Below are 21,500 nucleotides of genomic sequence, written 5' to 3' on the forward strand. Positions count from 1 at the left end.
AAACGATTTCTTTCCCTTTTCTTCACGTGGTGGGAGGAGGGAGTAAATTGACGAGCTCTACCCTGAACCAAGCTGGACAATGTGTTTGAACCTACAGGCACTGGGAGCTCAGCCAAGAATGCAAATACTTTTCGGAGACTGCTGGGGACTGTGGGATAGCTGGAGTCCTCAGTACCCCCACCCTCCCTCTATAAGCATCCATTTGATTCTTTGGCTTTCCGTTACGCTTGCCACGCAGCACTGTGTAGCCTGGAGATTTTCTTCAAACGCTTTGGCATTTCATCTTCTGTAACGGAGCTCTGATAGAACAGATTTATCTCCCCATACAGCGATCAGATAAAAGTATCTCCCGTACGGTCCATGCTGGAGCTCTTTTTGGATTTGGGACTGCATTGCCACCCGTGCTGATCAGAGCTCCATGCTAGGCAAACAGCAAATGAAAATCAAAATTTCGCGGGGCTTTTCCTGTTTACCTGGCCAGTGCATCCAAGTTCAGATTGCTGTCCAGAGCGGTCACAGTGGTGCACTGTGGGATACCGCCCAGAGGCCAATACCGTTAATTTGCGGCCACACTAACCCTAATCCGATATGGTAATACCGATTTTAGCGCTACTCCTCTCGTTGGGGACGAGTACAGAAACCGATTTAATAAGCCCTTTATATCGATATAAAGGGCCTCGTAGTGTGGAAGGGTGCACAGTTAAATCGATTTAACGCTGCTAAAATCGGTTTAAACGCGTAGTGTAGACCAGGCCCAAGTATCAATGTTGAAACAGAAGTTAGCGAAACAGAGAGATAGTGTCAAAACCTGGGAGTTCTCTTTCACTTTGATCACTTAGAACTGGTCTAGTCAAAATTTTTGGAACTTTTGGGGATAAAATGAAAGACATTCTTTTATTGGATTTTGAAGCATGTTGCATAAATTACAAAATATTCAAGATAAAATGTTTGAGATAGAAATATATTTTCTTAGCTGCCAAATGTTGACAGTGAAACAAAAGTAATATCAATCTACACACATATGCAGACCAGAGCAAAAACATTGCCCCAAATGCCATGGAAACAGCTACGTGGCATCTTTATCCATACTGAAATTATGCTGATATACTTTACCATATATTTGAACAGACACCTTTGTCAGATACAGTTAACAAATGCACCGGCAGTACCTTAATGCTTCATGACCTTAACCAGGTTTTTTGACTCCATATTGGTGTCTATATTATAAGCAGTTTTTCCCAATTACACTTTAAGTCTCTTGTGAAAAAGCATAATTAAGGAGAACTGAGAATAAAAGTACAGTAGTTTGATGAAAAATGGGGAAAACCATAGTTATAGCAGAGAAGCTGCACAGAGTACATTGTCTGTAAGGTCAAAATTATATCTTAATCAAAAGAATCTTTAGTACAATACACATCCGCAGGCAGTGAAACTGACTTATCAAAGAAAAATGATGCCCTTGAATCACAATTTTGAAATCCACGGTTTGAACCACATTGACAATATGTGAAAGAAGTTTTGCTGTAAGAACTGAAGATTTCATTAAGATTAAAGTAAGAATATTTATTGCATTTTCAGATTGCATTTTAAAACAATGAATAGTGCACAACGGCTTCACTTTAATCTCCTAAAATACGTATTTAAGGGGGGAAACCTTCTGGTCGGTCATGACATTAATAAACAAGGTGTAGTCTTGGTGCGTTTCTTGCAGGGGCAGTATTTAGTTCAACAAATTGTACTCCCTGTGCTCTAAAACAACTGAATTAGTGGTTTGTGTACACTAAATCCGTTTATTTTAAATTTATTGTGTCTACATTAAGTGAAATAAAAACATCGCCCTGTACAATCCACTATCAGCAGTGAGTACAACAGCAAAAATTATTATACAGTTTATACACACTAAAACCTTTTCCTTTTTCCTATAAAGAAACCAGAACAAACCTAATCAATATAGAACTTAATTTGGAAGAACTCAAATTACAGAAGGGAAAGCCAAAATTATTACGGTCTTTACTGAGCCCCAAAAAGGTTCCTGATCATATTGCCAGAACAATAATGAGTGCAGCTGGAAGAGTGAAGCATGCTAAAATTGTATTCTTGGGTCTTTATAAATTTACCAAATATTTAAATTAAACATGGCTAGTTAAATAAATGTCTGAAGCAGAGCAATATAACCGGGAATTCTGTCTTACCAGTTGTGTTGTTTTTTAACCCAACTAATACAATGCGCAAAGTGCTAAGCAACACTACAGAAACACATTTACATCAACACTGAAGATTTGGGGAAATGAAATTCCAACAATTTTATTTTTAATGAGCTGTATTTTCTAAATTTGTTTATTTTTCTCTTTTCATACAGTTTTGAAAACAAAACGCAGCACGTTCACATTTTCCCGAGGAATTATAAGAATGATCTCTACAGGGATAACGCTGAAAAGCCTGAAGCTCAATCAATTGATGTTGAAAACTCTCAAAAGGAGTAAAGGCTTGATCTGCATGGTCTAGAACATGTATTGTAATTTAATAGAAGAGATGGTCGTCTTTAATATTAATGATTTAAAAGAACTTCCCAGTTCATGCGGAGAGTATAGTCCAAGAATAAATCAAATTTGCTGAACGCATTTTATGCTACGTAAGTGTATACTTTGCGATCCTCAGGTGTTCGTGCCAAATATTCTCTCTCAATAAGTCCTTCAATACGTTTTTTAATAACAACTGGACTTGGTAAGAATCGAGCTTTCAGCTGCTGAGTCACCTAGGACATAAAAACGAGAACAATTAATGCTATATTGCAGATGATAATGCGTTAGGCTGCACAACACAAATGCACATTAACAATAATCATAAAAAGCATTTGTTAAAACAGGTAGGGCATAACCTTTAAAGTTTACATGGCCAGTTGCACACTTCAGGTACTAACCAAGTGAAAAAAATTGAGTTTGTAATAGAAATTACATTGAGCCATATAAAAATAAATTTATTTTTTATTTCTGTACCACTGGTCCATCACATCCAATATTCGACCTCCATTACTGTTAATAGCTGATATTTCAGAGAAAGACAAAAACCTAATAATGCACTAGGGCAGGCAATTAAGTAGTTAGACACATGGGAGAAAACATCCTTCCTCACACCAGCAGCCAATCAATTTATACCCAGAAGAATGGTTGGCATGAACTCTGTGCTGAAGTTTCTTCATTGTCAGCTTTCTCACTTCTTGGTGCAATTGAGTGTTTATCATGAAGTCTCTCAACCTACACCCATCATGACAGTTAGAACTGGCTGGAGACATTTGCTGTCTGTGCAGCCTTCAAATTTAGTAACTATGAGTGTCAGGACTTTTCCTACAAAAGGTTCACTCTTTGAAACTCATCAGACCCCACGGTTGGCAATTTACAAGTTCAATACAGGATATCAACCTTTTGTAGTCAACCTACTGTTTTTTGTTATAAAAACCACTGTACTATAAACATCTGGTTGACATAATAGGAACTAAAGGAATTAAATACATCTATGCTTCCAGAGGTATGAGATAAAAATATAAAGTCTCTCTAGAATCAGTTTAAAAATCTGACAGCTGATAAGGCCTTGTAACTTTGCTATATTAACAGAAGAGTAAGAATTGACAGAGAAATCTAAGATGTGCTCTCTTCCTAACCTCTTAACCACATCAATACTATATGTGATGTTACCTCTGCTACTAGCACATTGTGCTGCATCTTCTTTCTAGATTTCATTATCCGCACTATAGCAGCTTCTATCTCATGTTTTCTGTCGTCATCTACTTTCTGCCTTGTTTCTTTTCTTTCTGGGTCTGATTCCCCTTGTTTGGCAGCAACTAAAAGAGAAGATGAAATACCTTACGCAAAAGTCAATATTACTAATTTCAATAACATTAATATGCACAAAATTTAATTTCACCCACAGTGGAATTAAGTTTCTTGGTTTGTGACATTTACAAGTGTGTTTTTAATGAAATGTGGCCACAAGAAGACAGACATACGTAGCAATCAATGCACGTGTAAGTATGTGTTACTATTTTGTCAGTTGCTATTTACGGTTTAAAATGTAATGCCATAAACTTTTCTGCTTTTCAAACAATACTGAACTTTGTTTGCAAATTTTTTTTTTGGCTATTGTCATATTGAAGATTCTTCTCTTTAAAACTACACAGATTTTGCCAAATTAACTTTGAAGCTATGGGTTACATATGGTGTTTTCTTATTAAATTGCACATAATTTAGAGTGTGTATCAAAGAAAACAATTCTGACAGTGTAGTTGGGTTTTATTTCCTTTGCTTGTCAGGAAACTATTTCAATTAAGGAGATGTTTCAATTACAGTGGGAATTGCAACATAGTAAGGAAACATATAGAATTGTATTTACAAGTTTACTTTCTAAACCAAACTGCTGAAGATAATTAGCCAAAAGAAAAATACCAATCAACCTATTCACTTTGTTCTCTGCCCCTTTTGGATTTTGTGCATTTTCTACCATTGTCAATTTCTTATTTCTGTCCTTGCTTCCAGTTTCTCTCCTGCTACAGCTATTATTTCTGGGCACCTCTTCTCCAATACACAAATTCAATGTTTCCTGCTTTTGAATAGGAGTTTTCTGGCTTCTAGATGTTCTCTTTTCTCATTTTACTCTCTCCACTCAAAACCCTTGAACATCATGGCAGCCTTCCCTCTGGCTAAAGATCTGGCTGCAAGATGTATCCTCAAGAATTGGTTCTGTTGTGCTGCTAGCCTAGAAAACAAGAGGCTAAAACTCAAATATAACCTCTGATGAAAATAACTGTATGAATTTTGCATCAATGGGTATTTTCAATTAAGAGCTATAATTGTACTTGTTTATGTCGTGCAAAGGGTGATGAGAATAAGAGGATTGCACAGTAAGAGAATAATTTAGTATCTCATTGGAAATTAGGTGTTGCCACAGACCTTGGTCCGCTTGTGCCACGGAGTATGTGAGGCACTAGTTAAGGTGCTCTAAAACATCAATAACCTGCTATTGTGCCTCTCCCACCTGAAGAATACTCCAAGCAAGGCAGACATGTTAAATCATGGATACCTGGGCATTTTGCTTTCATCTACAGACACCCAAATTCACTGTAGTTTATGCAACAACATATACGTAGTGTAATCACAAGAACATACTGTTGGGTTTAAGATGTTTGCAGTCTTGTCCACATCCACTGTTAGGAAAGGGTTAAAATGTCTGTAATATTTACAATGTCTGGCATGAGAGAAGTACAGTGATTGCACTTAAAATGTATCTGAGAGATTGCCAGTTCCAATGATATGTTCTATTACAAGTACAAAATCTCTCTCAAAATTACAGAATATTTTAAGATGCTTTTTAAATGCTACCACTGTGTGTTGTGGGATAGGGGTTAGCTAGATCTTAGTTCATACATGAAGTGTATAAATAATAAGTACTTAACACACTGCACTCACATACCCATATATACAAGCGTCTCAACATATTTCACAATTTAACTTCAAAACTTCAGTGAGCTAGGCAAAAATGGTTAGTTACCTGTACTGTTATTCTTCCAGATGGTTTTGCACACAGGTATTCCACTCCCAGCACACCCAGCATGCTGGAGCCAACGATTTTTTTGCAGAAGTACCTGTCAGAGTGTTGCATGCACCCTGCACATATCCATGGCCTCTCCTGAACCTATAAAAGGGCAGTGCTGCCCCAATCCCCCTCAGTTCCTTCACACCAGAAATATGATGAAACAGGACTCCAATGCACAGGGAAGGAAGGGTTTAGTGGACTACATGCATGCAACATCATCTTGAAAAACAGTTACAATACAGGTAAGTAATAGTTTTTGTTTCTTCAAGTGGTTGCACATGTGTATTACATAGTGGTAACTCACAAAGCACTACTGTTAGGAGGTAAAGTCATTCTGAGCCCTAATAGTGACTACAACACAGCCTTCCCAAAATTTGCATCAGATCTCAAAGCAGTCACAATGGCGTAATGATGAGTGAAGGTATTCTCTGAGGGCCAAGTGGCAGCTCTACAAACATTCAACATGGATATGTCCTTCAGAAAAGCCACTGAATTAGCTTATGTTCTCATTGAGTGAGCAGTCTCTGTGGAGGCTGTATGTTTGCTACCCCATCAACTACAGTAATACAGGAAACAGTCCATCTAGAAATTGTGTGTGATGTGACCTTTCATTCTATCAGCATAAGAAATACACAAATCAAGGAGACAAACCTGGAAGATTTAGTCCTGTCCAGTTAAAAGATTAATGCACATCTTACATACAAAGCACGTATACGTTCATCATCTTTATGTAAGTGTGGTTTTGAAGGAAGAAAACCAGTAAGTATATTGTCTGGCTCAGATGAAAGGCAGACACCACTTCAGACAGGAACTTCGGCTGGGGCCACAAAGCTACATTATCTTTGAAAACATAGTATATATGGGAGTCCTGACATGACAGTCTGAAGCTGATCCACTCTTCTGGCTAACATAATGACTGAGAGAAAGGATGTCTTCTGAAACAGGCGACACAAAGAACAGGTAGCCTATAGGTTCAAATGAAAGGCCCATTGAAGTGGCCAATACAACATTAAGATTCCAAGGTGGCAAATGCATCCTTTACCCAGGGAAAGAATTAAACAATCCCTTTTAAAAAAGTCTAGAAACCATCAGGTTAAAAAAAAAACCCAAACCCCCAAACACAGATCTTCCCTGAACTGGAGGACAAACTGAAGAAGTTCTTGGAATCCATTGGAAATGGAATAAAATCCATTTTATTTCAGAAGATTGCAAAGCAACTGGGTGAGAGGCTGTTCCAGACTGATTCTGACAAATAGGGAGGAAGTGGTTGAAAATTTGGTGGTGGAAGGCAGCTTGGGTGTAAGTTATCATGAAATGATGAACTCATGATTCTAAGGAATGGCAGAAGGGAAAAAAGCATCTTAAAGACAATGGACCTTAGCAAACACAGAGAATTCGTAGGTAAGATGATGTGGAAAACAAGTCTAAGGCAAAAAAAAAGTATTCAAGAAAATTGGTAGTGTTATTAAAGAGACATGATTAAAGGCACAAAAGCAAACTCTCTTAACATATAGGAAAGATAGGAAGTATGGTAACAGACCACTCTGGCTTACCCAGGAGATCTTCAACAACCTGAAACGAGTCATATAAAAAGTGGAAATTAGGTCAAATTATGAAGAATGAATATAAAAAACAAGACAAGATTGTTGGGACAAAATTAGAAAGGCCAAAGCACAAAAAAAGATTAAACTAGCTAGCAATATAGAGGGTAACAAGAAAACATTTTTAAAATGCATCAGAAGCAAGAAGATCAAGACCAATGACACGGTAGTTTCATTGCTCAATAAAGAGGGAAAGAGTAACAGAAAATGCAGCAATGACCAAAGTGTTAAATGCCTTTTTGTTTCAGTTTCATCAGAAGAGGTTAGCAGTGAACATCAATGTAAATGGCGAAAATCTGAGGCTAAAACAGATAAAGAACTAGTTAAGTATTATTTAGGCATAGTCTACACTAAAGAGTTATGTTGATGTAAAGCAGTGTATGTCGACCTAATTATGTCAGCGTGCACACTACAGCCTTGCTCCCACCAATGTAAGGGCCTTACTACACAGACATAGTAACTCCATCTCCACGAGAGGTGTTGGGCTTATGTCAGTGTAGTTAGGGCAATGCAGTGTTCATGCATTACTTATTATCAATTGTTGGCTGTCATTCTTGTTAATTTCATGACTCCAGCATGGAGCCGTGATATTGAGAAAAAGGCCAAGCTGTCATCCTGGGGAGGATGGGTGGCTCCAGCTAGAGCCCGGCTACCCCCAGGACTCCCCCTCGAAGCCGGACTGTGCCCACCTAGCTACCAGCTCCCCACTGGGAGCCTGGGCACTGCTCACAGGGAGCCCGGATATGACATAACTGAGATGTACTTTATGCAAGATGGGTCTTGTAGCATATCACTGGCAAAGTTATAATTTACTGAATGTGATTATCCAATTTGTATGCATGCATCACTTCTGTATCTAAAGTTAGGAATATGGACTATGTAACCATTACAACTGGGTGTGTATTGGGAAGACACTCACCAGATGACAGGCCATCAGATTTGATGAGCCATCAGGGACGGAAAACAAAACCATGAAGACACTAATCTCTCTCCCTCCTGGGAGGCATCAGGGGATGTAACTGTGACACTACCAGGTCTTGTCACCTGATACTAAACATTACCTGGGACTTCTTGTAACTTTCCACTGTAAAGGAAGGGGGGTCAAGTTTGGGAAATAAAAGATTCCTGCCTTATGTAAATTCTATTTAAGGTGAGGAGAAAGGCAAATGGGACTCCTCCTTTCCACGGCCTGTCTGCCCAAGAAGAAAGACTGCTAAAGCCACCTGAAGGGAAGGCGGGGGAAGTCCAGACTGAGACAGGGGTCCAATCTGAAAAGAAATATAACTGGACTCTGAACCACAGAAACTCTGCAACCTGCCTAAAATAACATTTGGGGTATGAAATTACATTTTGTAACCTGTTTCTTAAGTATATTGAGCTTAGCCTGCGTACTTAGGTTTATTTGCTCCGTAATCGGCTTTGTTCCGGTCTGTCATCTCTTATATTCACTTAAAATTCACTTTTGTAGTTAATAAACTTATTTCTGGTTTATTACATAACCTATGTAAGGATTCCATCCTATTGGACACATCGATAATGACAGTCTTGGATGGAAGAGGATAAGAAAATAGTACCTCCCCCCGCATACATTTTTTTGACCCATCCACCCTTCTAAAGACACTAGAACAGAAGGAGGTACATGGACCAACTTGTCTAAGGGATGTCTGTTTGGTCAATAGACTGACTTCAGTCATCCGTGGAAGATGTACATGCACAGACTGACAAGTTGGGTCACATAAGTATATGAGGCCATGTGGCCTAGTAACCTCAGACAGGCTCAGACTGTGGTGGTAAAGTGTGACTTGAGAGACAGGCACAACTAGTGAATTGTCTGAAATCTCTTCTGATGGAGAAAAGCAGTCAAAATCACAGGACTTCTAAAGAACTTGATTGTGTGTTACGGAAAATGTAGATTTCTAGACAGTTGAAAATTCAAAGGATAAACCTGATGTGGCAGAGAACCTGATGTTCAGATCTGCCCTGAATGAACCAATTGTCCAGATAAGGGAAAATATGAATTTCTCTCCTCCAAACAAGCTGTCAAAACTGCCATGCAGTTGGGAATAGTGGTAGGGCTAATAATAGGCTGAAGGGAAGTACTGTGTACTGATAATTCTGTCCCACTATCACAAGTCTTAGAAACTTCCTGTGATTTGGTGAGATTACCACATGGAAGTAAGCACCCTGCAGATTGAGGGAAGCAAACCAGTCATTGCAATCTAGGGAAGGAGTAACTGATGCTAGGGAGATCTTGCAAAATCTCACATACTTGCTGAGATTTCAAAGATCTAGAATGAATCTCAAACCCTCTTGGACTTGGAAATCAGAAAGAATTGTGTACAAAATCCCTTTCCCTGATGTTGAAGGGGAACTTCTTCTGTGGCCCCTAGCACAAGCAGAATCTGAACTTCTTGCAAGAGTATTGATTTATGAGACGGGTCCCTGAAAAGGGATGGGGGACGGGCAGAAATTGAAAAGGATATTCATTCTTACAGTGCTTAGAACTGATGTTTTTGTCATTACAGATTCCCAAGCACTGAGAAAATGGAAGGGAGAATGCGGATGACTGTACCCCCCAGGCTCCCTACTTCGAGCCGAGCTGCACTCACAAAGCTGCCAGTTCCCGACTGGGAGCCTGGGTACTGCCCACGGGGAGACTGGCAGATGAACCATGGTCTATCAGTAGCTGCCCAGACTTCGGGCTTTTCCCTACAACTGATTGAGCATGAGCTGCTTGTGTGGTGCTGAAGTAAGTGATTTATGTTTCTTTTTGGAGCATTTGGTTGACTTAATGTGTAGAAAGGCTGCCTGTAATACTGCTGGTGGTATTGGGGTTGTTGAGGTCTGTATTGTCACCTGTTAGTGACTGGAATACAGATCCCTAATGAGTGAAGTGTAGCTTGAGAGTCATTAAAAGAATGGAAGGTCTCATTGGTTTTATCCCAAAAACAATACTGACCATAATACGAAAGCCCAACAAGCCCTGCATACCCATTTTTTGCATGTCTGTAGCTCTTTCTGAGTTCCATAACCAGGAAGCTCTCCTCATTGTTATTGCATAGGCCATCACTTGAGCAGCTGCATCAAGCACAGACTGGATCAATGTCTTGGCTACCATATAACCTTCTGTGATGAAAGCCTTAAATTCTTCCTTTATGTCCTCTGATAACCATTCTCTCAGCAAATTTACACATTGCATCCCAGTTTGCAAAGGGACATGACAGAGTTAGTCCATGCAGTTCGCTATTAGAGCTAAGAAGGACGGTGAATGCTTTAAAGTTTTTGACAGCCTTAGAACAGCCTCATTAATAGGGAGGGCTACCCTCTCCAGAGCACAAGCCTGGAGAATGTCAAAAAGGTTGTGTCTTCTTGTTGAAACTGAACTTGTATGCCCAAAGCCACAGCCATTTTTCTGAGAAGCTCCTGATGAAATTTCAAATAACCTGGAACCGGAGAAGGATCCAGAATCATGGAGTCAACATGTGAGGAGGAAAAAAGGTTAACAGGAGCGAATGGATCCTCCTGTGATAAAAATCAGTTCCCTGAGAAATGGTTTCTCCTGCAACACTGGCTGGTCTGGGGTACCAGTGCCTTATCATACTTGCAACCAAGGCAGCTCTGGAAACTGTCATCGTACGCTCTGGTGACCTTCTCCTAGACTGGGCAGCCGTTGGTGACCAAGGGGAACGGGAAACACCCCAGGGATTCCAAAATGGCCATTGAAGTACAAGGAATGGGAGACCAGTAAGAACTAGGCCAGTCATCTGTCCCCTTCTGATGATCTGTCTTGGGATTGATGCTCTCCTTCTAGAGGCAGTCTGGAAGATTTGCTAGATCTTTTGCATCTAGCGGGGGACAGCAAACTACTGAAGGACTCCAAACCACACTGCAGGGAGTCATCTGAATAGTCATTAGGCATTTGGGGTGTAAAATCTGATGGGGCCAGGTTGATTTCCAACCCATCACGAAGACGTCAATATTGGCCAAAATGAAGTAGGTATGGCAGTCTGTACCCTAAAGGTTTCATGAGACATCAATGGCACAGCATCACAAGAGGGTGCCGGGAAATATCTCATAGTTGGTGCTGTGGAAGAAACTGTAAATATCCAAGCTAATTCTCACTCTAGTACTGAGGCTGACTCAGGGACAAAGACAGACAAAAAAGAGGATGGAGACCGTACTGATGCTGACAGTGTGCACTGTGTCAAAGATGGTACCACAGAAGAAGCTGAACCCTGGCCATTCTCCTTAGCTGGTACTAGTGTTGGTACCCCTAAAGTCTCTGCGCTAGAACTGAGAAGGATCCAGTACCCCAAGAGTTGCCCTCAAAGCAATGGACTCCTAAATCACAAGGGAGTCTGGAACAGAGGAGGAAATGCAAATACTTTGCTGCCTCGTAAGCTTGCAGGGTTGTTGGTACCAAATGGGTGCCCATTGGTACCGGACTCGACAGCTATCCTGCAGATGATAGTTATAGAGTTGATAGCACAGTACCAAGTTCCTCCCATGCAGTACTGGGGAAGTAACAGGTAAATGTTCCTCAGCTCTATCCTGGATACCCGATGAGTCCCCAGGATGCTCCAAACCCTTTTTCAGAGAAGACAAACTTCTTAGACTTTGAGTGGCTTCAATCTGTCTTATGTGTCCTTTCATGGAGAGGTGCTGGAAAAGACGACTGCCCCTTTTTCACTGTGGAGAACAGTCCGAGTTCAATGGTCTGTCTTAGTGCAGGAAACAGGGCATCATGACAAGCCTGAAAACCTGCTCCATGAGGTACAGGTCTCTCAAAATCTGTGTTCTTTTCTTGAAAGAGCAACAAATACTGCATCACTCCTTACTGTGTCCCTTGCCGAGAAGAAAGGGCAGCACATGTGGGGTAACTATTCAGGATATACACCCACATGACAGGCAGTGCATAAAGCCTGTCAAGCCCTGCATGGCAATGGTGTCTAGCATCAAAACTAACAATGGCTAAAAAGCAAACTTTAAAATAAAACTCAATATTTGTTAAATGATTTTTATTTAACTGCTAACTAACTATTTAGAGATAAGAAAACTCAACTAGCTATTTATGCATAAGAAAAAATGTTAGGAAAACTGCAAAGCAAGCTCCAACTCAATCCATGGGAAAGAACTGAGGGAGTAGGGGTGTCAGTACCTTTTTGTAGCCTCCAGAGGGGCCACAAGGATGTGCAGGGTGCATGCATCAACCTGATGGGCACTGTTACAGAAAACTGGCTCTAGTGTGCTGGGTATATGTACACCTGAGTGGAATACATGTGTGCATCCACTCCAAGTAGTAGTCATCCTGACTCCACAAGTAAGGAAAGCAAATCTCAGATTAAATAATAATGACTGAACAAGGGCACAATGAACATCTAGCATAGCCAGGAATAGCATCCAATGTTCACAGAAGAAAATGACAAATCAGTAATTTCATAGCACTAGAGTAAGTTATAAGTCTATGAGATAGACCAGGGGTTCTCAAACTTCATTGCAGCATGACCCCTTTCTGAGAACAAAAATTACTACACAACTCCAGGAGAGGGAGATTAAAACCCAGACTTGCCTGAGCCCTTGCCTGAGCCAAGGGTTTCAGCCCCAGGTAGAGAGCCTGTAACCTGAGCCCCACTGCCCAAAGCTGATGGTCTTGGGCTTTGGCCCCTGGCAATGGGGCTCGGGCTTTGGCCCTGGCCCCCAGCAAGTCTAAAGCCAGCCCTGGCAACCCCATTAGAATGGGGTCGCGACCCACTTTGGGGTCCTGACCCACAGTTTGCGGGTGTCTCTCTCTCAAGTAAATCAGAACAGAGCCTAGAACGTTTAAAAAGATAGTAATTTAATTTAAAAGCTACAGTCCTTCCACCTTCTTCTCCTTGTTGGAGAGGACTACATACTTTTTAAAAAAAACAAACCATCCCCACTTAACTGAACTATTACTTTCTGTAAGTGCTTTGGATTTCCTCCTCATTTAAATTTTTGCTTTCAGGCTACTAGTCAATGGCAATAGTTTTTACAGCTTAATATTTTCCTTTTGCTAGTGTGATGCATTTACCTTCAACGTAGATGCCAACATTTTATAACTTAAGATATTTTTGGAGTATAAGAGAGCAGAATATAAAGACAGACTTACCCGTTTGAATCTTGACTCTGTGCAATTTGGATGTGAACTGATCATTCACTGTAAATATATGACCATTTTCTATTTCTTTTGATTTAGGCTCTTTTGTGAGAACTCTCTGTGTTGGTTTGCCACATGCAAGGGACTGTAGGGCTCTAACAAGCTCTCTTTCGGGGATATCAGTTTCTTGTTGAATTTCCTGAAGGAAAACCATGACATCATCAATAGCTTATAGTTAATGTCAGAACACGTTAGGTAGCTTATGGGGGGGGGAGAGGGAGGAGAAGAGGGGGCAAAAAAACTATGATTGTTCAAAAAGATAATCCTTGGCTCTCAAAACTACATTCTGATATGTAGATTCTTTAGATGATTGAAAAAAGTTAGAATTCCTTTAGTGATAGTCAAATAAGCACTATGCAAAAAGGCTTATGATGAACATGGGTTGATTGGGAGAAAGTGGATTTCTTCAAGTACAATTTACAGTCAACAGTTGCCAGTGTGATGAAAGGAACAAAATGAATAATTAGCTGTTAACACTCAATTTATCTCCTGAGAAAGCCAAAACGGTTTATCTCCATTCTGTCTAATGTTGCTTTATGGAATGAAACCGGAACTCCAAAATTACCTTCATCATCAGTTCAATGAAAAAAGTATACATAGCTTTCCGTCAGAAATTCCCTTGATTGCTATCAAAAGTACCTTATCAAGCCAGGTAAGGCAGTTCGTTAACGTGAAAAGCTGACAGTCTTACAAGAAATATCAAATATGAGTCTCATCCTGGCACCAGTTTTTTCACAAAAATGTGTTTTCTGACCCTCCTGTGGAGTACACTCCTAATAAAGTAAAGAGCTGCTTAAGATTAGTTTTATTTCCACCTTACACTCAGAAGAGAACAAAACTGACAGTCTGGTCCACCTCAGCAAAAAAGTACAACAGATGACGTTTGAAAGATAACTACTAAAACATTAGTAGTGCAAACACTGTTAGAACCCATACAAAGCAAAAAATTCCTTCACAAATACACTTTAGCAGTGCTTTGCACAGTCTTTTAAAGCAGTGTTATCAGCTTATCTATCAAGTCTCTCAAACTTTCATCAAGTGTTACGGTAGTTTTAGTGCCTCTCAGAGTCGCTTGTTGGGAGAATTATAAGCTATGGCATGTTTTGCTGTCTTCTTCATAAAAATGTAAAAGTTATTTGGATTCACGTAGGAAGTCAGTGATCCTGAGAGTTCTACTGAGAGCCATTTAGAAGCTGAGGCATCAATCCTCATTTTCCTTTTTTTTTTTTTTTTTTAAATAGATGCTGAAGTTTTGAACTACTGCAATGTGCTTTCCGACTGCTAGTGGAACACCTTCATATTACACCCGTCAATACCCAAAAAGCCCACCTCTAGAGTGATGTGAAGAGTGGATATTTGCTCATTTCTAGTTTCATTTAAATATAACCACCAATTTGGTTCTATCCTGTATTTGTTTATCAAGTTTCAGCTAAAGTGCATTTTAAAGACTATATTACAAACATTTTTGTCTTGAAAAATGAACCTTATTGCAATGGCATAATCAGGACCACTTCAGTAAACCAAAAGAAAGTGGATCTTGGCCATAAAAATTAACTACTTACAACGATGAGTAAATAAGCTTTTTAATTTTTTATTTAAACGTAATGCCTCAAGGCCAGCAGTTCCAGCACAATCTACTGCTGCCAATGAGATTTCAGTCCAACACCCTGATTTCTAATGCCAAAGGATTAAAATCAATCCATCAGTAATCACTGCTGTACTTTTCACCTCAATAAAATTCTGACTACTGCCACTGAAAGTGAAATACAGAACTAAAATAAAAATTTAGAACCAGTTTTTAATGCTGTACATCCTTATTAACCAGGCCGGGGGGTGGATGGAGTGGTTCACTACATACTGTGCGTATTTTAATTCTCAACATTATAGGTTGACCTTAAACTGACATTTGCATTAAATCCGGTCTTTCAGAAATGCACAAATTGCCTTTAAATAAGCATCACAGAAACGGTTTGATGCTGTGATACGATGAGCACCATCCACTAGTTGACTTCGGTGGGGGTGGAGGGTAATCAGCAATTTGTAGCACAGAAAGGTTTCTAGAAGAAGGGTACAAGAATTACAATTTTTCTATTAACATGAACAACAGGAGTTACTGCATCCTAACAATTTAAGTCATCAGCATGTATTTTTACAAATGCACATCTTTTTATAAAAACACTTAAATATCTTTTTAAGATTTAAAATAGATATTTTTAAAGTGTTTTCCCCCCTACTTTCAGTCATCTGGTATGTTATAGCCATTTCATTTTGGGGAGAAAAGCTCTAATTACAACCTATTATGCAGCTGAACATATCTAAAACAGATCTAAAGGAGCTGTGTCTGGAAACTACACAATAGGCTGCAATAACTAACAAACAATACAGTGTGCCAAATTCCAGACATCTTAAGTTTTTTTTCTTATAGCAAGGAATTAAATAATTGTTTCAACATTAACATGGTTGAAAAATCCACAGAGCCAAAGAATTTTAAATTGTACAGGCTTCACCAACCTTAAAAGCTCTCTCAACGTGGAAGAGGGGAAAAAAGGAACAGCATGAATTAAGAAGTTAGCCTAAACTTTTAATGAACTAGTTTTGCTGAATTATGTAACAATTTCATACATATCAAATTTTGAATTTCACATTGGACATGGTTAGGGATGGGACAAATCTTCAATTTGTGAACAAATCAAGCTTTTGATGATATATACGTCAAAATATTTAATCATTCTTTACAGACACTGAAATAAACAACAACATAAGTTTTGAATATAAGGAGTAAACCACTTGGAAAGAATGGGATAAGTTATTAAGAGAATACAAAACTTTAAGCTATTCAGAAAAATTTCCCTCTTATATGGAAGCACCATTAAAATAAGCCCATTTTTTCCCCTCGCAAAAATATCCAACTAGTTACACAAAGCCCTAACATATGAACCTCCAACAATTAAAAAGCAAAACTCTTTCCTCAAAGTCTAAATGGTATTACTCTGTGCTCCTATAATACCTCAACTATTAAGTGTCAGCACTGCTCCAAAAGAGAAAGTACACCTCTACCCTGATATAACGTGGTCCTCCAGAGCCCAAAAATGTTACCGCACTATAGGTGAGACCACGTTATATTGAACTTGCTTTGGCCACTCTGCTCCTTGTCCCCTGACCGCCTCCCTCCAGAGACCCGCATCCCTAATCACCCCCAGGACCCACCATCAAACCAACCCCCTGCTCCCTGTCCCCACCCCATCCACACACACTCCACCCCGACAGGCACTCGCTGGCAGAGGCGGGAAGTGGAGCCCGGCCCCAGGCTGCTCCACTCTGCCAGCTCCCAGTCGCGGCACTCCGCTTCTCGTTGCCGGTGAGTGCAGGGAGATTGGGGAAAGGATGCCCCCAGCACTCACCTGCAGCGGGAAATGGAGCGTCACAGCGCCAGTTCACTCTGCTTTCCTTGCCCCGGCCCCAGCTGTGTCGCTGGGGGGAGGGGGGATGCGGAGGGAAGGTCCTGCACTCACTGGCAGTGGGAAGCAGAGCAGCCCAGCCCCAGCCAGCTCCACTCAGCAAGCTTCCAGCCGCGGCGCTCTGCTTCCCACCGCAGGTGAGTACTGGGAGGCATCCTTTCCCCAACCTCTCCACACTCACCAGCGGCGGGAAGCGGAGCACCGCAGCTGGGAGCTGAGGCACTGACCCGTGGGAGCGCGGCTTTACTGTGTTGTATGTGAACCTCTGTTATATCGGGTTACATTATATCAGGGTAGAGGTGTATTTGCTTTAGTTACCACTTATCCAAAATGGTGCTAAGAGCTTAGGGACATTTAAAAGTTAGTTTTATCAGTGACAGGGCTGGGAACAGAAGCCTGATTAGACAAAATTCCTTCCTCTTTTGCAAAGGCATAATTTTTTGTTGGTGCCTCTACTTATTGTCAGCACAAAAATTACTTGAACTTCTTCGGCGTTATGCTGTACTACTGTATCCTTTACAGTACTGACTTTATGGAGTGTTGAAAGCAGAATGCTGCATATAGGAGCTGGGTCACTTGAAGGTCTATAGAGTGTCATAGGGTAGCTGATCCCTGTGAGTAGACCAGAACCAGCTCCCATGTATCAGGGTAGGTGGGTCCAAATGTGCCAATTAAAGAGAGTACGATTACACCTGGGTCTATACAGACCTATTAGAGGGCAGGAAGGGGATAAGTTATTGGGACAGGCTGGGACTGAGAAGTGGAGCTAATTTCTATGGAGCAAAGGGCCAGGTACCAGGAAGTTATCCCTGGTGCTGGTGTCCCAGAAATGAAGCAGAGCTGGCGGGGACTGGGAAGCTGCAAGAAGCAGGATCAGCAGAGACTGTGGGAGGGGAGACCATGAAATCCTAGGACAAGGGTGAGCTAAGGGACTATTTCTGTTTGCTTTATTTACTTATGTTTGCACAATAAGCCTTCTTAAAGCATTTGGTGAGGCAGTGTACCATTGGAAGCTGGGGAAAAGCCCTGGCATACCACAATGAGATTTTACACATACCAAGCAATTTCCTGGCTATTTGGAATGGGGCAAAAATCTCCTGACCCCCCCCACAACAAAAGATAGAAGAAATCACTTCAAGTCAATCTAAGTGGGAAACTGCAGTGGCCTCTATCTCTCCACTCGGGATCTGGCTAGCAATAGACCATGACGCCACAAAGTGACGAGACTTCCTCATCCACCTTCTCCTGACATTGGCCAAGATGGCCATCCATCACATTAGAAAAGGAAGCTGGACAGGAGGGTGCTCTATGACTGTGGGGCCTACTTCTGATCGCTCTTTAAGACATGTATCTGGGCAGAGTTCCTCTGGGTGGCGTCCACTGACTCCTTGGGATGCCTTGAGGGGCAAGGGTCACTGTCTGGGATTCTCTGCGTGGTGTGTCCCCCTGGGTCCCTTATTTCATCCCCGTGACCTGCACTCCTTGTCCCCTGGATTTAGTTGATGCCTGGGTTTGGTGGCTCCTCCCTTTATGCTCAAAGCCTTTAGCAATGGGCAGGGCCATGCCCGCCCACCCCAGTGCCTCAACAGGTTCCCACTGTTTGTGGGGACAGCGCTGTTAAATCAACAGTCTATAGAAGACAATCTAAAAACTAGAACTCACTGTCCATTTTGGCTGCTGTGGTGATCTCTACCTGTCCACTCTCCAATTAGTACTTGTTACTCCTGGGGGAATTCTGTGCCACTGCATTTCTGCAGAATTCATGTCCCACACGGAAAAAATGACTTTCTGATAGGGAAGTAAAGGAAAGCTACAAGAGCGGTCATGCAGCACTCCGTAGCAGCGTAGGTACATCGATTCAGGTACCTGGAGCAGCCGGCAACACGTTAAACCACCACAGGGCTGCGGACACCCCAGCCCGTGGCTCCTACCATGAGCTGGAATCAGCTGCTGGGCTCAGGGCAGGAGAGGAGTTGCTGGGGCTGTGTCAGACCCAACCCCAGACGCAGAAAGCGCAGTATCCACCACTGCTTCCTGCCTCCATTGCTCCTCAACTGCAGGGGGAAGGGTCACTGTATGGGAAGCTGCTCCCCCATCCACCCAATCCCTGTGCATCCAGACCTCCCATACCCAGACACCTGTGCCAAGCCTCACGCGGTACATCCAGAACTCCTCTAGTCCTCCATACCAGACCCCTCCCCGAACCTCAACCCCCCCTGCCTCTGGATCCCCACCTCTATACCCAGACTACCCCCCACTGAATTCCCTGCACTCAAACACCCACCCTGATGCCCCACTCCCTGCACCAGCCTGAGCCCCATCCAGATCTCCACGTCACTGACCGCAACTAGCTGCACACAGACCCCCACATCACCAAGCCTCACCCCCCAGCACCCAGACCCGCCACTGAGACCCCCACCCAGACCCCTTTGCTGAGCCCCAACCACTTTCACTTGGAAGCCCCTGGAGAGTCCCATTGCCCCTGCACCTGGAACCCCTTCCCAATGAGCCTCTGTGCATCCAGATTCCCCCTACACCTAACCCCCCCCATTGAGTTCCTTGCACTCAGATTGTCCCACACAGAATCCTCTCACCCCACACCTGGATCCCCCTACACTTGGATCCTTCCTGGTTGAGACTGCCTGCCCCACACCTGGTGCATCTGGCGCAGAGGGGAAGGCCCCACGGTGTTTCTGGGGTAGGCCCAGGCCTTGTGCTGTATCAGGGTCGGGTGCAGCCTCACCACTGAGTCCATGTCCCGGGTATAGAAGCTGGAGGGCTGTAGAGTGATCTCCCACCTTCATGCAGCCAGTGGCCTGTGCTCCCCACTACCATGCTGGAGGTCTCTGCATTTATTTATTGACAAATAAAACTTGCAGAATTTTAAAATACTGTGCGCAGAATTTCTAATTTTTTGGCGCAGAATGCCCTCAGAAGTATTCTTGTGTGAAATAGATAAAGAATAGCAAACCCTGTGTAGTTGCAAAGACAACTGAAAAATAAAGTCAGTCTATCAACCTTTGTGTTTTGCACAAGCACTTACACATCACTGATCTATGCTCTGGCAATGTTATGCTTTTGTGAATGCATGCACTTACTATCTGCAAAGGCACACTATCATAGCACATCATGAGGTCAACAGAACAAAGCATCACTATTTTACTGATGCTGAATATATTAACTACTATTCAGCAATCAAATAAAGGCAGATTCTTCCTATTCCAAGGTTTGAGAACTCAGAATATGAAACATGTATCAAGAATAAAGATTTCTTCAAGAAAAAAAGAAGACCAAACAAAATTAAATCAGTTTTTTTAATGCTTTAGGTACAAGTGGATCCTCGAGTATTTAAATAAATGGACCCAAAACAATTTGGGCCCCATCTTCACTGACTGGCTATACTGAATTAAAGCCTTTTAACTTTAAGCAGTCTTAAAACAGTATTTTATACTGTTGTGCAGAATATCTTTTCCCTATATGCAGCTGGGGTCTAGAGGTATATACTTCTAAATCCTGAGTTTCTGGACTAGAGAATGACTAAGGCAATCAGTCAATTTTCAACACCTTTAAAGGAAATAAATGGTTAAGGGCCCTGGCCCCTTTGTTTAAGTGTTCCAAGGAAGAGGGGCTTGCAGCTACACACAGCCAGCATTTTTAATAAGGGTTTCGCAGCTTACAATCCCAATGGAAACTTCTCTAAGAAACACACATTCCATATGTTAAGGGATTAACAATATGTCAAAAAACATTACGGAGCTAAAAACAAACAATCTCTCTAAACATAAAAGTAAATTACTATGGACTCCAAACTCTCACTACCAAGTTAAAAAAAAAAAAGGGTGTGTGTGTTAGGGACATCAAAAGATCTTTGTACATAGGTCAAGATTTCCTACACATCTTATGCGTAATACCATAGATCTACATATGCTCTGCATCTATCTGCAGAATACATTTTAACATTTTTTTAAAGTCATCTTAGAAAGCCACAAATCATACCTCAAACGTGTATTTTTCTCTGTTGTTAAAGAGCATTAGTATCGTCATCTGGAAAGTGGAAACTTGCAATATGTGCTTCCTTGTATTTGAGCCAGTTACTTGGGCACCTCCTACACCAACCTCTGAGCCATCTTCCTGTTTGAATTTAAAAGAAGTCATGAAATCACTTTTAAGAATATTTTTTCATTTCCTGATTAAGCTTTTTATGTAGTAAAGGGAGAACTATGCTTAAGCAATATTAAGTTTGAGATTTTAAATCCACAAGTCCCAGAGTAGTATATGCTTGGTTCTAATTTTGCCTAACTACTTTAATATACTCTTCAGGTCTTCCTGCTTACCAATTTATCAAAATTGCTGCAGTGAATATCCCTCTTTCTTTACTCCAATCAGGCCAGTTCCAAAACTTCTCTCAGTAATCCATATTGTGGGTGTGTCCTAATCCCACCTTTATGTTTTTTATGTTGCAGTTACGCTTGGATTACCTTCTCTGTCCCCAGGTACCATACATTTTCTTCCTTCTTTCTAACCTTTGCTTAGCTTTCCAATACTGATCTCTCCAGCGCTTACTACTCCCCATTTCTCACAAATGAAATTTACTTGTTTTGTTTGTATAATTTAAACTTTAAGTTTTCTATATATTTGAAAAATGTAATTGATAATACTGGCATTATGAAACTACAA

The 21,500-nt window shown here is 41.3% G+C and overlaps 1 protein-coding gene across 1 annotated transcript in view; it reads right to left on the reverse strand.

Moving 5' to 3' along the window:
* Positions 1 to 942: 942 nt before the first annotated feature.
* The window catches only part of CUL3 (cullin 3), a 117,291-nt gene continuing 96,733 nt past the window's right edge, over positions 943 to 21,500 (reverse strand). Inside the window, exons 13-16 of the mRNA XM_050964025.1 lie at positions 20,820 to 20,954; positions 13,318 to 13,504; positions 3,693 to 3,838; positions 943 to 2,755 (exon numbers count right to left, since the gene is read on the reverse strand). Coding sequence (XP_050819982.1) covers positions 2,624 to 2,755; positions 3,693 to 3,838; positions 13,318 to 13,504; positions 20,820 to 20,954 — 600 coding nt within the window. The 3' untranslated portion in view covers positions 943 to 2,623. The remainder of the gene's footprint in view (positions 2,756 to 3,692; positions 3,839 to 13,317; positions 13,505 to 20,819; positions 20,955 to 21,500) is intronic.

The sequence above is a fragment of the Gopherus flavomarginatus genome, chromosome 8 (assembly GCF_025201925.1).
Source record: "Gopherus flavomarginatus isolate rGopFla2 chromosome 8, rGopFla2.mat.asm, whole genome shotgun sequence".
Classification (NCBI taxonomy): domain Eukaryota; kingdom Metazoa; phylum Chordata; order Testudines; family Testudinidae; genus Gopherus; species Gopherus flavomarginatus.